Genomic DNA, 15,962 nt, shown 5'->3' on the forward strand with positions numbered 1-15,962 from the left:
CTGCCCAGTAACACAAGCCCTTAATTGCATTTTGCTGTGTGTGCTTCATGTTTGGTTTTGCCTCATATTGCATCTGACTTGTTTTTTTGGTTTTTGTCCTGTGTGTGGGTGATTGAATGCTTTTCTTTTTTTGTGGGATAAATTCCAGACGGCAGGTTGGTTTTATGAAGCAGGCAGAGGCAAGTCTGTTTTTGTGCAGTAGGTGCATGTTTCCCAGGTTAGAGAAGCTGAGAAGAACACTTTCTGCATCTGTTTGTAGTTTGTTGACACTGCAATGTGAGGCAGTAATACCTAGAACTGACTGATTGATCTAGTAGTCATTTATCATCAACAGTCGCTGGTTTCAGCTTCTCAAATGTGAGGCTTTTCGGCTTTTCTTCAGTTGCTGGATTGCTGTTTGGATGACAGTCAGTTTTAAGATGCAGCCGTGGGCTCGAGCAAACTGTTCTGAGCATATTTCACTGTAGTACTGCACTCAGTATTGTGCAAGTTTACATGTGATGTAGGAACTGAAATGTTGACGAAGCAGTTTGTTGTTTGTATTGTCACATCCTGAGCGTATTGCATGATTGACCTGGGTTGCTTTTCATGAAAGCTGACGAGATGGGTGCAACAAAAGTCATATTTTAAAAGGAATGAAATGTAGAAACTGAAGAGATCTGACTTTTCAGAAGAGATGTTTGCCCAAGAACATTACAACTATCCCAGAGTTCAAAAGTCCAAAGTCTGCTTTGAATTTCTCTCATTTCTTAGGGATAGAAAAAAAAATCTAAATTCGATCTAAACATTTATTTTAATGTGAGGGGAAACTAACAGACATTGATTCTGAACAGAAGTTAAAGGAAAAGCAAATGTAAAGATGAAAACCAACAGTTAAGTAATTACACAAGTATTTTTTTTTTTTTATCCAAAGCCTGATATATGTTATTCCTCTGTGCCACAGAGCTACAATCAATGAGCCACACTGTACTGTACTGGGTGAAATACTCAGTCCCACATACATCATCCCAGTCCAGTAAATACTCAATAATACACTTTTTGATGTTTTATGTCTTCAGGAAGAAGGATTGGGGCTTAGTAAAAAGTCAGAGAGATGGGTGTTGGTTTGCTGACAGTAAAGGCATGAAGTAACTCCACCATTATCGTTTAAAACATTTCTGAGATGAGAGTTATTACAACATCAACCAAAGAGACGCTCTCCACCCAGGTACTAAATGTGTCCTTTAGTCATGAACCATAAAAAAATCACTGACAAAACTGCTTTATTTTATCTTATCTGTATGTTTAATGCCAACGCAGTGCGATGTGGTATTGCCTTGTCCTCATGCGCGCAGTCAGAAGAAACCAGCCACCTGTACTTTTCTGCAAAAACACACCTTCCCAGGGTGCTTTGCGAATAGAACAACAAAAATGGCGATTGAGCTCAGCGACGCTAGACGTGATAAGAATTGTGAAACGTCCAACAGATGAGCTAAAGGAGCGACAAACCGCGCAGCACTGCAGAAAATCTACCCCTGCGGTACGACTACATCCCGCCTGACTGTCCGCGTCGGTTGACAGACAACATGCCTTCCCCTAAAGCTAAAAACCCCGGTCGCAGCGGAGGAAGCCCGGTGCTAGGTAGCTCCAACGGCCGCTACGACTTCATGTCGTTGACGAAGCCGCTGAACCGCTCCTCCCCGCCGCACCTCCTCCAGCGGCAGGGCTCCGACCCGACCACCGCCCGCCTCCGAGCCTCGGAGAGCCCCACTCGGCGCCGGGGCTCCAGCTCCTCCACGGGCTCGGCGAGCGGGCAGGGGCTGTCAGAAGAAGACGGCATACGGCTTAACCCCTCCCTCATCCGCGTAGCGCTCAGCTCCCTGCTCGCCATCGACCTGTGGCTGTCCAAGCGGCTGGGGGTGTGCGCCTGCGAGGACTCCAGCTGGGGCAGTGTGCGCCCGCTGATGAAGCTGATAGAGATATCGGGACATGGCATCCCTTGGCTGGCTGGCACCGCTTACTGTCTGTATAAGAGCGACAGTGCTGCAGGACAAGAAGTCATGCTCAACCTTCTCATGGGTAAAACGCTCCCCCTCGTCTTCCTCCATGTGTCGTCACTCCTTCACACACAGAAATCTGTGCTTATGCAAATGCAGACATGTTTCCAGGTACCACTGCGCCTGGCTGAGGTGCGGTATTTGTGTCACAGTCCCCCCCCCTGGTCCTCCCCTCTTCTCATCTGCCATGCGCAGCTCTTCTGTCAGATCTCACAGGTGGCCCCATCTCCCGTCGCCATTCATGTTGTCATGCTTCTGACCCATTTTACCTCTCCTCCATCAATGCTGGCAGATTCTCACCTGTAGAAGCCATCTGTTGGTTCATTCTGGCCTCAATCCATCCCAGTCCTCCCTCCTCGGTTCTAGTTATAACCTGTATGTTGCCTTGTAGGATGTAAATGAGGGGATGCTTCTGATTTTGTGAAATGTTGCCTGCAGGTGCACCATCGTGTGATGATCTGATGTCTTGTGCTGCAGCTCCTCAGCGCCATCAGACAGTCGGCTGCTGTAGCCTCTCAAAATAATCCCAAAGTCTGTCTGACTGACACTCAGTGGAAGATGATGGTTTAGGTGGGAGGTCGGTTTCATGAGAAAAGTGAGGTGTAGACCAGTGAGCTGCGGCGGGCCATCAACGAAAGTGTTCCTCGATCTCGTCTTCATGAGGACGGTCCCACCCTGAGTAAACCACGGTGGCCTGAGGAAGAGTTGGGAGTCAGGTTTTCACTTTGATGGCTTGCATTGGAGCTCACACTGGTCTGCAGTTAGAGGCATTGCAAAGGCACTTTGTTAGGCTTTAGATTGATTCTATTAACGTTGATGCAGCTTTTATTTGCACTGCGGCAGTTCAGTTCTAACTAATTCTGCTTGCCGACAGGCTTTTAACTTTCCTTGTTGAAACACATAGTAGTAGAGCGAGTTGATCCAGTTTGTACATTAAGAATTGCTTAATGTTAGTGGAGAAGGGTTCGTTTGGCTCCTCTGTGTGTTTGGCAGTTTCACAGTATTTGAGATAGGTCACATCATGTTCCCAGATATGCTCACATGTGGTCGTCTTTCCTGGTAACACGAGCCCATAATTGCAGTTTACTTTGTATGCTTCACGTTTGGTTTTGCCTCATATGAGCATCTGACTTGTTTTTTTTGTTTGTTTTTTGTCCCGTGTGTGGGTGATTGAATGCTTTTCTGTTTTGGGATAAATGACAGATGGCAGGTTGGTTTTAAGATGCAGGCAGAGGCAAGTCTGTGTTTGTGCAGTAGGTTCATGTTTCTCAGGTTAGAGAAGGTGAGAAGAACACTTTCTGCATCCGTTTGTAGTTTGTTGACACTGCAGTGTGAGACAGTAATACCTAGAACTGACTGATTAATCTAGAAATCATTTGTCATCAACAGTCACCGGTTTCAGCTTCTTAAATGTGAGGATTTTCTGCATGTTAGTCATTCTTAATTGAATATCCTCAATTGTTGGATTGCCATTTGGATAAAACAGTCATTTTTAGATGCAGCCGTGGGCTCGAGCAAACTGTTCTGAACATATTTCACTGTTTTCTGACATTTTCAGTTTTGCCGTGGTCAGTAAGTTTACATGTCAAAAAATTTGATGTAGGAACAGAAATGCTGACAAAGCAGTTTTGTGTTGTCGAATCCTGAGTGTATTGTATGATCTCATGGCTTGCATTTTTTCTGAAAGCTTACGAGATGGATGCAACAAAGTCTGTGTTTTAAAAGAAGTTAAATGTTTTAAATGCCCCCGTAGATTAGGAGGTTTCCTGAAGGGCATCTCACCTCACTGTTTTCAGGAGGTACAGCTGCAGTACGAAGGGTTTTCTCCAAGGGTACCTTGAAGGTTAATTGCACTGGATAAAGTTTTTTACTTTATCGAAGTTTTTTTTTTAACTTTATTTTGCCATCAAACATCTCTCTGTGGTCATTTAATATTTACTAGTCCACCCTCCTGAATGTTTGATGTCAGACAGCAAGTGACAGCCTCTGGTCCTCTGCATAGACTGCCTCTATCTGCATGAATATAGACCTGTTATAAGCAGCAGAAGGCTGTTTCTAAGGGACATTTAATGGTGTGATTGTGCATGTTAACCAGTTAAGGATGAAGAAAGACATAAGTCACTGTTTCTTGGACAAATGAAACTTAAAAAGGAACAGCATGCTGCACTCACATTTCTGAACCAGTTTCCCGCTGTAGTTAAGAGCAGCTCTTTGACTGTTGACATCAATAATGAATAAAATGTAAACCGTAGTATTGCATATTTTGCTGAAATCCTTTGATTGAACCCCCAGCAGTGATGGCTCAGTGCCACCCGAGTGTTGCATTAATTTTCCAGCACTGCGGCCCTGCAAGCAACTGTTCATAAAATAAAATATTTTTTATATGCTCAATGCAATGATGCAACTTAAAAAAGTCCACTAGTCCCAAATGAAGTGCAGCAATCGCTGTTTTTAAATATAAGCTGCAGATATAAACTGCAGTTTTCCTCCAGATGTGTTTTTCTTACGAAAAAGATCGTTATCAGAGCCCTGAAACACCTAAATGGAGTGTTGCCATTGTCAGTGTTATTAATTACACCTCTGTTTCACAATAGCAAGAAAGTTCTAGCCAGGATCATCAGTGTTAGGTTTGTTGAGTCTGAATAACTTCAGACTGAGGCAAAGTGACAAACAGCAGGCCCTGGGCATTACATGAGTAATAGCATGCACTGGTGTCTACCGTCGTGTCAGTGTTGATACAACCACCAGATGTATTCCCCTCTCTGGCCTGTTCTAGTTAGGATAATGTATAGGCAGGCCAATTATGCAAATCAATACCACAGAAAATATAGGTGCTGGTCCTGATTTGTGCATATCACCCCAATGAAGGATATTAAACCAATCAGTGATATCATTTTGTTCACAGAGAGTTTGATGCAAATCTGTATCCAGGACACAAAGATGACCTCTGTTGTTGCTGTTACAGTATATATCTGCTATGTCTCTAAATATGTAATTAAAGTGTCTGTCATCTGTTTTTGTTAGTGGTTTTTGGGTTAATCTGATTACATCGCTGCTTCTTCATGCAGTATAACACACCTTTGTCTCCCCTTTCAACCCCTCCAGGCCTGCTGTTGGACCTGGTCCTGGTTACCATTGTTAAGGCAGTGGTGCGTCGGCGTCGGCCAGCGCACAACCGTATGGACATGTTCGCCACCTTTTCCGTGGACCGCTATTCCTTCCCCTCGGGCCACGCCACCCGTGCCGCCATGTGTGGGCGGTTCCTGCTGGCCCACCTCGTGCTGGCTGCCCCGCTGAGGGTCCTCGTCCTGCTGTGGGCCGGCCTGGTCGGGCTGAGCCGCGTGCTGCTCGGCAGACACAACGTGACTGATGTGTTGTTTGGGTTCTGGATGGGCTATTGCCAGTATAACCTAGTGGAGATGCTGTGGCTCTCACCTCAAACCCTGCAAGGGCTGCTGGGACAGTTAGTTTAATATTAAGCACTGTGGGAGGAGGAGACATGGCGCTTTAAATCTTGATTGTTAGAGCGCCTGCACCTTTCGACTTTTAAAGTGATGTGTGAGAAACTGTTTTTTGACCAGAGAAGAAGTCCTCAAATGCAGTTTTGTTCTGCTGTTATCTGACAGTTAAGTTCAAAAGCCCACTTTCAGCTTGTTTCAAGCTTGCAAAAAGTAGCCTGTCTGTAATACATAGTAAACTCACGCCCATAACTGCCATGAATCAATTAAACCCCTTTTTAAGTCCAACATTTGTTTTTGACGCTGCAAGTTAAGTATATTTTTGTTGCTAAAGGAGAGTTAGTTTCACAGTCTTCCCACTTGAGGATTTGACTTAGATTTATTCTATAATTTTATATTATAGACATCAAAAAATTAATGCAAATCACTTTCTTTGGAATAAGAATACGGCTATCCCTTTTCAACTAAGCTTTAAGTTTAATTAAGCTAAAACAACTTTTATTTCCTCCTCACATGACTGCGTCTGACAGGACGAGACATTGCACACACACACCCTCATAAACATGAATTTCACCGCTTTATTTGACCCCGTCATTCTCATTACTCATCAACCAACACATATCACGGATTGCTGTTTCCTAATTAACTGTGATAGACCGATTGACCTTGTTGTTATCAGATGATAATTAAAAACACCAGTCACTTACAGGCTGTTATCATGGAGTGTATAGTTGTAAAATCAGATCTGTGTATGCACGCTTTGGTGTTTCAACACCAACGTCGTCTTTTAATTATTAATATGTTTCCGCTTCTGCAGGGAAAACAGCTTTGACCTGATTTGGAGGTCTAAGGAAGGAAATGTCGTGATTTTACAGCACAGTTTATTCGAAGTCAGAGGAAGAAGTGTGTGGAATCCTCTTCTCTAGGCATCCACAGTTTCAATTGTTGTAATGAGGCTGAAGACTGAAGGAAAGCTGCCTTTTGAACTGGCTCCAGTCTGAGCTTTAGCTTTACATCAACATCTGACAGTATAAAAGTAATGAACCCTCGCTTCGCTATAAATATGGCACTACACAAAACCACAGCTTGGCTCTGTTGATGGTAAAGGAGTCGTAGGTTTGCTGTTTTGCTGAAGGAAAATGGAAGACTGTACATTTCCAATACATCGATCTGTCTTTTCAGTCCTTTTCACTTCCTGTTAAAAGTTAAATAACTTGATATGAAGGGCAAAAGGCGGAGTTACTGTGACAGAGAACAGCGCCTCCTGTATGTGGAGTTCAGTTTAGTTTTGTCTGATTTTCCCAACATTTTGTAGAATCCATCTCTTTTCTACTACAGACTAAGCGCTTTATGGCATGACGGGAGCAAATTTGAAACTAGCCGCGACTTAAGATCTTTCGTAAAACTCGCATTATTCCAACTTTTGACGGGTTTTTGAGCTGCCACGGATCCGCATACCTTTTATAAAGTATGAAGCAAGATGTGACTGAGGTATAACTGCACCTCTGGGGAGCATCGCATGTGTAAATACCCACAGTATATTCCGTTACGCCGCAAGTTCATGCTTGCTCACTGGCTCTGCCTGAGGAGTTTATGTAATAATGACAGAATGGTAAACTGACTGTTTTTATATTGCGCTGTTCTAGTCTGACGACATCTAATTTGAATGCACCCGATTAAAAAACTTGGTCGTTTGTCACATGAAATCTTCATAAAATGACAGCTGGCTAGAATTCTGCACTGTGAAAATGTTCCTACAGACACTGGCTTTTTTTTTTTTTTTGCTACAGCCATACTTACAGGCACTACTAGTCTCACAGAGACACCAGGTTAGTCATTGGTAGACAGTTAAAATGAATTGTACCAGAATGTGTAACTAAATACGTCATTTCCCGTCAGCGCCATGGCAGCACTCAGTTGTATATTGACATCGAGGTTGAACGAGGACGTGGGTTATAATGGCCTGATGGGCTGCAGGGGTTCACGAATCAGTGATTGGAGTTTGAAGGCACGTTATGAAACTGCAGGACGAGAGTTTTTACAGTAGTACAGGGTGCCTTATAGCAATGTTGAGACCCTTTGGCACATTTCAGTGTGAGCTCTGCACAGTTTTGTGAAAATGCATGTGAATATATAGAAAATCCTTGCCATAAACTCTCTAACAGCTCTAACATGATATCACATATGTCAAATAATGGTTGGATAGACTTCTCATGACTTAAATCTTTTGTTTTCATGTGTTAATTTTTTTAGCATTCTCAGTTGAAGATTCACAAAGGCAATAATCTGTGAAGGAAACGACAGCTGGGAGCCACTGATCTGGTTCTGAATCTTCATGTTTAGATGGAGACGTGAGCTTGTATGTATGTACAGCATATGTCCGGGGGTTAATTTAGGTGCATATACTGTTTCTCAGAAGCGGTGTGGTTAATGATTGAGGTTGTATGGTGGGCAGGGATCCAACATTCATATTGACCTTCGAATGGCGCCAGTGGTCTTAATGTTGTAACGGATGGCTGCCCTCCTTAAGTCCCATCTTTATTGTTAAATACTTCACAAAAAATGAATTGCTAATATTTTTCCAAAAAGCTGTGTTGAGCTGGGACTTTGCAAGATTTAAAGAAAAGTAAAGGAATTGCTGTGCATGTGTTATTGCACACAGTTCTCCTCTCTGAGTGAGTTTTGCTGTTGTGCTGGTGTTTAGGACATGACACACACACACACACTTGGCACTGCCACAAAAAACAACACTTGTTAATCTACAAGTGTATCCTAATTTTTATGTCTGTCGGTCTGTTTTAATTTGTTTATTGATTAGGAATATGATCAGATGTGTCGACATATGATTTCTGTGCAAATGTATGATGTGTCAGCTATTGTTGAGTCTTTTTATTTGACGGAAAGAATGTTAAGTCTTTTGTGTATTTGTAGTTTTTACAAATATCATGCTTTTTAAAGTCACTCACAGTCGAGTCACTTTATGTGGCTTGTGCCAGTCGGTCCACAGCAGGTCCAGGTATCTGGTATGAGCAGACTGTGCGCTGGAGCCCCACTGTAGACTCCATTGACCTCTTACATGCTGTGCCCTCTCTGCAATAATTGCCCAATGATCTTCCCGGTGTGAGCGATAAGACGACCAAGTGAGGTGGTGGCTTCCATCCTTTTTATTCCTTTACCTTCTTTTTGCAATCAACACGTGCTGGACCCTGAACTTTGTGACCAAATATTTTTGTTTTTTTTAAGATTATTTCTTGGGCCTTTATTGGACAGTGACAGGTGAAGAGGGATGGACATGACATGCAGAAACGGTCGCCGCCTAGAACCCAAACCAGCAAAGGTTGTGACATGTGCTGGCAACCATTCTGCTACCAAGGCGCTCTGATCAAGTGATTCTTATGATTGATTTTTGTGTTGTTTTACATGTTGATATTGAGGTCATGCGGGAGCCTAAGACAAAGATATTTATCACAGTGATTGCAGATTAGATTTTGCACATTCCACACGTCACCTGTTTACCTCCAGGTTGGGAAGCACCACCGCGAAGAAAGATGCGTTTCATTTGCTTGTTCGGCGCTCAGAGATTGGCAGCAAATGTCACTCTTGCTCTTGCACATTGTCAAACATGAAGCCAGCTTCAATAGATTTCACTGCACTGAGTTTTTGCCTGCTAAATACTATAAATTGTATTGTGTATTGTTATTCTTAATGTATATATATATATATATGCCTGTACGGTGTGTCATATTTAGTGGATTTGAATGTGCTCTTCAATATTCCCTGAGGTGTCATTCCTGAATGATTGATTGTAATGATTTTTAAATAAATGGGTGCCACTACCCGATCCACACAGCCTACCTGCACATGTTTCCCCGAACTGCTCCCCAACTAATTAGGGGCCACAGTTTTGCACTTGTACAACCAATCAGTTTTCTGGTGAGGATTGGGCATGGACAGTTGAGAATAGATGTAAAACTGTCTCATGGCATGATAGACAGACAGTCTGAGAGAGTGTATAGTCATTGTTACTTGAAATCAGCACCAAAGTTCATCCCCTTAATTTGACTGTGAGGACACAAATTGAACTTTAGTCAAAGTCAAACCCATTGGATTTTGGTAAACACAATTTAACTTGATAGTCGTCTTTTTGGGCAGGATAAGAGAGGAGGGAAAAAAGAAAAGAATGCAGCTCTTCAGTCACGCCTCAGTATAAAAGTTTGCTCAGGTGATACTTGGCCCACTTGACTGGCACAGGAAACCAACACAAAAGGTAAGAAGAGCTGGCACACCTGAAGTTCTGCTCATTTTACAACAGATGTGTAGATTGCACCGATTTGCCTTTTTCAGATCATTGTGAGGTTTCAGATTTAATAACTGATTAACAATTATGATAAAGTGCATCCCAGGTCAAAGAGAAATGCTTCTACTTGCACTAAAATTTATAGTTTATGCGTATTCTTACTAGAGCCTACTCACTTGACGGACAGTTACAATAGATTTTCTTGCACTGATGATGTGCTGGCGACCTGTCCATGGTGTTTTCAGAAACATAAATAAGACTAGGCTGGTTGTATTTCAGAAAAATATAAATTCTAACATGAACTGCAAAGTATTTAAAAAAAAAACATTTTATTCAGTCTAAAATTACTTTTCTTGTATGTATGCTGTTAACATTTAACCTTCAACAGTGCAGTTTGAGCACTCCACTCAAAACCTGTAAACGTAGTGTTCAGTACCAGTACCTGTAGCTCTAAATAATATAAAACATCTGGTTTACTCATTACAACAGCTACAAAATCCAACCTGCAAATCACCTACTCCATTTGTAAGTTTTCCATTACAGGAGACTTACAGTCACTCATGTCAGTCCCTGTCAGTATTATTTAGCAGACCACAAACATTTTCTCTTTAAATCGGTCATCACACAGCATAGTGTTGGACTCATCCCCTCATGAAGAGTCTGTGCAAAGTTGCCTCCTGGACCTGCAAAGCTCCTTAATCAAAATAATCTCATTCATGCACACATGGTTAAAGTGCAACTTTAAGGTTGAATTTTTTACTACAGATTGCTTAATGTATTCTGAACATGATCATCTGAAGCGTTTATTTAGGATTTGATATATTTTGCAACACACAAGATCAGAAATTAAGAGGAGAAAGTGTCTAATTTCAACAATGCTCTTGATTCCATATTATGTAATATGACAATTTTGCTTTCGAGGATGGTAACTAAAAGTCAGGTTTGTTCATCCAGTCAAAGTAAACAAACAATCTTGGCATCAACCCTAAGCAGGTCAGTGTTAGGGTAGGCTGGGGAGGCCTTTAACCTTGACTGGATGATTCTGTTGCCATCAAAAAAAGGCTCATGCAAAATTGGACCTGTGTGCGTGAGTGTGTTGTAGTTGGTGGTTGTGAGTCTGAGTTGTTCTAATTTATGCTTCTGGTAGTTTTATATTACATTAAAGCATTTTTCATCATGCTGAATTGTGCTGCCAGTCAGGACGTCGAGTCCATGGCGCCAGCTTTCGTGCACGAGCGTGCACGTTTCCGACCCCTGCCATCAACAGTGGAATCATCTTGACGAAAACATGAACTGTGCACCATAAGTCTTGTTTTGTAATATTTGCTAACTTCCAAATTAACCAGTATGATAATTTCAATAATGAATGACAACCAAATCGTGGTTAGTATTAATTGTGGCTGAGCGATCTTGAAACCCGCCACTTGATAAGGCTAATGTTAGCTAGCATTCGCACCACATTTGTAGCAGTGAGCTACAAACCCAAACCCAAGAAACCAAGTAATTCAAGTAATAGATGAATATTTGAAAAGCGTGCTACAAATTGTTCCATTTAAAGTAGCTCTGTCGTATGATTTCACTGATCTATATTTTATTTGAATTCATTTGGTCAAGCTGATTTACTCCGTAATCTATATAGGGAATTTATTTTTGTCTGTAATGTACACAACAAGATACACATTAAAGGTTTTCTGGTCTAAGTAATAGTTGTGAATTACACTGAGCACTACAAACTGCATTAAAATATACTATCTTAAAACTGAACTTTTCTAAAAGAACACTGAACAACAAACAACAATTAAAGCGTGATCTGGAAAGCATATTACCTAACTGTCTCATGACAGTGGCTTCGACTGACAGTTACACATTTGGATTTATATATTTAAATCAGATGACAGCAATGAGTTGCAAAATAAACTAGCTTTTTCCCTTTTGTTCATGCAGCTCCATCATGGTGCAAAGAGTAGCAGTGATAGGGGCAGGCCCCTCTGGTCTGGCCAGCATGAAGGCTTGTTTGGATGAGGGCATGGTGCCAACCTGTTTTGAAAGCAGCGATGACGTGGGCGGGCTGTGGAAGTTCAAGGCAAGTCGCTGCAACTCCTAAAAAAAACAACCATATTGTGTTCATGCTCCAAGCTATTCAAGTGAAACTGGATGAGAACGACGAAGTTGCTGCCAATTTAATTTCAAATGTCTTGTCTGCAGGAGGTGTCAGAGCCCAACAGAGCCAGTATTTACCGTTCGCTCACCATCAACGTCTCCAAGGAGATGATGTGCTACAGTGACTTTCCCATCCCCGCTGACTTTCCCAACTACATGCATCACTCTAAAATCCTGAAATACTTCAGGATGTATGCAGAACACTTCAAACTGCTGCAGCACATTCGCTTCCAGGTGACAAAGTGTTACCTGAGCAGAAAGGAAAGGTTCATTCAATGTATCGCTGTGGTTTAAAACTATATCTATCTATGTTTTTTATGTATTTTAGACCTCAGTGAAGAGTGTCAAACAGAAACCAGACTACTCACGCACTGGTAAATGGGAAGTGGTGACTGAGAACAGAGAGGGGCGAGAGGAGAAGCATGTGTTTGATGCCGTAATCTGCTGCTCTGGTCACTACACCTACCCTAACCTGCCGCTCAAAGACTTCCCAGGTAAAGACGTGTTTTGCATGCATCTTGCCCACGCTTACATTCTGCATTCTTACATTCTACGCTGAGCGATTTCTTGCCCTTGGCACAAGAGTAACATGACATACTGTGAAGACCTCATTCTGCTGTGTTGCAGGAATTGAGACATTCGAAGGGAAATACTTCCACAGCTGGGACTACAAGGGGCCCGAAGACATGTACGGGAAGAGGGTGGTGGTTATAGGCATCGGGAACTCAGGAGGTGACATCGCTGTGGAGAGCAGCAGAGTGGCCGAGCAGGTTGGGAGTTCTTAACTGCTCTGATCCTTTGACATAACACACAGATTCATGCATTCATTCTTGCTCTCGTCCCGCAGGTGTATCTGAGCACTCGCCGTGGCGCCTGGGTTATCCGTCAGGTTTCTGACAACGGCGTTCCAGTGGACATGAAGTACAACACGCGGTTTGTCGCCATCTTGCTCCAGCTCTTGCCGCTCAACTTTCTCAACTGGCTTTCCGAGAAGAAACTCAATGCCATGTATGACCACACCATGTATGCCCTCAAACCCACACACAGGTATGTGCTGTTAGGACCTCACAGATTGTGTCTCGGCATAAAGTCAGACCTTCTCGTATTGTTTCTGAAGTGAAGAATTATCATTATTATTATCATCATCTGCTCTACCTTCTCTTGCCTCTTCAGATTCCTCAGTCAGATCCCTGTGATCAACGACGATCTGCCTTTAAAGATTCTGTCTGGGTCCGTCATTGTCAAACCGAATCTGAGGGAGATCCGTGGCTCCACCGTGGTGTTTGACGATGGCAGCATGTTGGAGAAGGTCAGAGGACTTTCCAAGAATACCTTCAAGAATATTTAATTATGGACACAATTTAAGATCATCTCTAACTAATATCTCTTCTCCGTTACAGGTGGATACGATTGTGTTCGCCACAGGCTACAACTATGATTTTCCGTACTTGCCGAGCAATGCTATGTACAAGTCTGGGCACCGTGTGGGTCTCTACAAGCACGTTTTTCCTCCCAACCTGGAGCATCCCACTCTGGCCATCGTGGGTTTCATCCACGCCTTTGGAGCCATCATGCCCCAGGCTGAGATGCAGGCCCGCTGGGTCACTCGTGTCTTCAAAGGTGAGGCTGCGTGTCCTCCTGCCACTTGTCCAGATACTTTCCAATCACATCAGTCCATTTACTTCCGTCTGCTTTCTGTCTGTTGCTCTTCAGGACACAAAAAATTGCCCTCAAACCAGGCCATGATAAAGGCTGTTGAGAAGGACACCAGTGATATCCAGAAAACGTAAAGCTAACAATATTCCTTTCCCTGATTATTTGTTGTTGTAACTTTTACTTATATCCCGATGGTGTGAATGGAAGATGACATTTCATGATTCATTTTTAAAACTGCATTTATATGTTTTGGCCACTTGGGGGAAGCCACTGACTCGTTCTTACCATGTAAACGTGTTAAGAGCAACATGCTAGCAAACATGCCAGCTGTGGTTTAGTCAATCGTTGAGGGAAATAGCTCACTCGTTAGCTGCTGCAAGCCCCACTATGCCCACCAGCTGGTCCCTAACTGCATTACATTTATGGGTACGTAGCGTACAGTGAGTTAATCAGAGCTTCTTTAATGAAACAGCTGCCTGCTGCAGCTGGAAATAAAGTTGACAAGAGCGGAGTTGTAACTCACAAACCAAAACAACAGCCTGAAAGCCACTAAAATGCTTTCGCATTAAACATATTCATTTGATATGTTGCTAATATAAAAGTATTGATTCTTGCATCTTTAACGTGACATCAACAAAGCCTATTTAAGCGCTCGTTTGGTGGATTCCTGCATTCTTTGATGGTATATCCTTCCCACAGCTTCTTCGTGTCAAAGTTGACCCCCCTGCAGGTGAGCTTTGTTCCCTACATGGACGACTTAGCGAGAGAGATTGGGGTGCGGCCAAGTCTCCTCTGGCTCTTCTTTACAGACTACCCACTGTTTAAGAGGATTCTGTGGGGACCTGTCACAGCTTACCAGTACCGGTTGGTGGGACCAGGGAAATGGGAGGGAGCCCGCAAAGCAATCTTCACCCAGTTTGACCGCATGTGCCAGCCCCTGAAAACCAGACAGGTCTGAAATGAACAAAGTTTTTTCCATATTCTGTGAGCCTTATGCTTTGTGGATGCTTCAAAGGGAAGAAGTGAATGTATTAAGCATACGTCATAAAGCAGAATTAAATAACCTTTTCCCTCCCGTCTCTTCCAGCTGAAGGAGCAAGAGGCCTCCATCACTGGCAGCCTGATCAAGTTGAGCCTGATCATCACTGCTGGAGCAGCCTCCGTCTACTACGTCCATGATCGCAACCCAACCACCATCCCTACCCTCCTGTCCAAGCTCCGTCTACAAACAATGTGGCTCCATCAATGAAATTGTGTGAATAAGAGAAATTCTGAAACACTCAAAACAAATACCATATTTACTGTTACTAGATCTCTTAAGAAATCTATTTCAGTGTACTCCTGTTTGGTTTATGATTATGGGAATGATTCTTATCACTGTCTGAGCTTCTGATTAATGTTAGAGGTGTTACTGGATCTGCTGCTTAAACTCAAATGTTCATATGCAAATGTTTCTACAAAATATGTGTCAGAGGAAACGTATCCGATATTTAGTGGACTGTTAAAGGTCAAGCACAATTAAACTTACCAGACGTATTTACATCATATTTAACTTTTAAGTCAGCCTGAATGTGAAGTGTTTTTCCTGTGTGAATAAAGTGATATATTAGACGCCTCAGCTGAGTGTCCAGTTTTATTTAAACTATTACAATATAATGGAATAGTACGCCTGCAAGTAACCATTCATGACATAAACAATAGAAATGAATCAAGATGCACGAGCACATAATTATGTGGAACCTGTGTTAAAGGGCCTGCACACAGATGGCCCATCCACACTGGTATTATAACTTATTTCACTGATTACGTCTTCTCAGGAGTGTGTGGGCATGTACAGTCTGATTGACAGCCCCCTACTCTGCAGTTAATTTTGTTGCATCTGTTTGAGTGGTACAAGTTGCACCTTTGTTCTATCTGTTAGCACATTACCACAGGCTGAAAACACCCGTGTGTAAGGCCTTTAAAGGGACAGTTCAGCCCAAAGTCAAAAACAAATTTTTTTCCCTATCACTTAGTGCTATTTATCCATCTAGATAGTTTTAGTGTGAGTTGCAGAGTGCAGGAGATATCAGCTGCAGAGATGTCTGCCTTCTCTTGGATAGATAGGAACTAGATAACACGTGGCTTATGTATTTCAGAGCTAAAGTTAAACCTATCACTGCAGGAAGCGTGCATTTCATGACAATGCAGGGTGTAAACATTAATGGCATCCTCCTGGGCTAAGCTGTCACGTTAATTACCAGTATTGTATGGAAACACAGACTGACTGAGCAGGCACTATGCTCTGGCAGGGTCGATGTGGCAGAGCTGAGACTTTGTAGGAGTCTTGATTACAGGATAGGATGCAGCTGGAGA

The 15,962-nt window shown here is 42.7% G+C and overlaps 2 protein-coding genes across 2 annotated transcripts; both read left to right on the forward strand.

The window, feature by feature from the left end:
- Positions 1–1,281: 1,281 nt before the first annotated feature.
- plpp6 (phospholipid phosphatase 6) lies at positions 1,282–9,334 on the forward strand. The gene is made up of 2 exons (XM_041934669.1): positions 1,282–2,058; positions 5,142–9,334. Exons 1-2 carry the CDS (start codon positions 1,566–1,568, stop codon positions 5,507–5,509), a joined length of 861 nt encoding a protein of 286 aa, XP_041790603.1. The 5' UTR covers positions 1,282–1,565; the 3' UTR covers positions 5,510–9,334.
- Positions 9,335–9,745: 411 nt separating this feature from the next.
- On the forward strand, positions 9,746–15,216 carry LOC121604925 (flavin-containing monooxygenase 5-like). Its single transcript, XM_041934559.1, has 11 exons — positions 9,746–9,761; positions 11,736–11,874; positions 11,997–12,185; positions 12,280–12,445; positions 12,579–12,721; positions 12,799–12,998; positions 13,125–13,260; positions 13,352–13,571; positions 13,665–13,737; positions 14,307–14,559; positions 14,695–15,216. Exons 2-11 carry the CDS (start codon positions 11,743–11,745, stop codon positions 14,854–14,856), a joined length of 1,674 nt encoding a protein of 557 aa, XP_041790493.1. The 5' UTR covers positions 9,746–9,761; positions 11,736–11,742; the 3' UTR covers positions 14,857–15,216.
- The last annotated feature ends 746 nt before the right edge of the window (positions 15,217–15,962 follow it).

The sequence above is a fragment of the Chelmon rostratus genome, chromosome 4, assembly GCF_017976325.1.
Source record: "Chelmon rostratus isolate fCheRos1 chromosome 4, fCheRos1.pri, whole genome shotgun sequence".
NCBI classification, from domain to species: domain Eukaryota; kingdom Metazoa; phylum Chordata; class Actinopteri; order Chaetodontiformes; family Chaetodontidae; genus Chelmon; species Chelmon rostratus.

Coding starts and splice junctions, on each gene's coding strand:
- plpp6 (XM_041934669.1), top strand. CDS start 1,566: ATGCCTTCCCCTAAAGCTAAAAACCCCGGTCGCAGCGGAGGAAGCCCG. Junction 2,059..5,141: donor CATGCTCAACCTTCTCATGG/GTAAAACGCTCC, acceptor CAACCCCTCCAG/GCCTGCTGTTGGACCTGGTC.
- LOC121604925 (XM_041934559.1), top strand. CDS start 11,743: ATGGTGCAAAGAGTAGCAGTGATAGGGGCAGGCCCCTCTGGTCTGGCC. Junction 13,572..13,664: donor GGTCACTCGTGTCTTCAAAG/GTGAGGCTGCGT, acceptor GTTGCTCTTCAG/GACACAAAAAATTGCCCTCA. Junction 14,560..14,694: donor AGCCCCTGAAAACCAGACAG/GTCTGAAATGAA, acceptor CGTCTCTTCCAG/CTGAAGGAGCAAGAGGCCTC.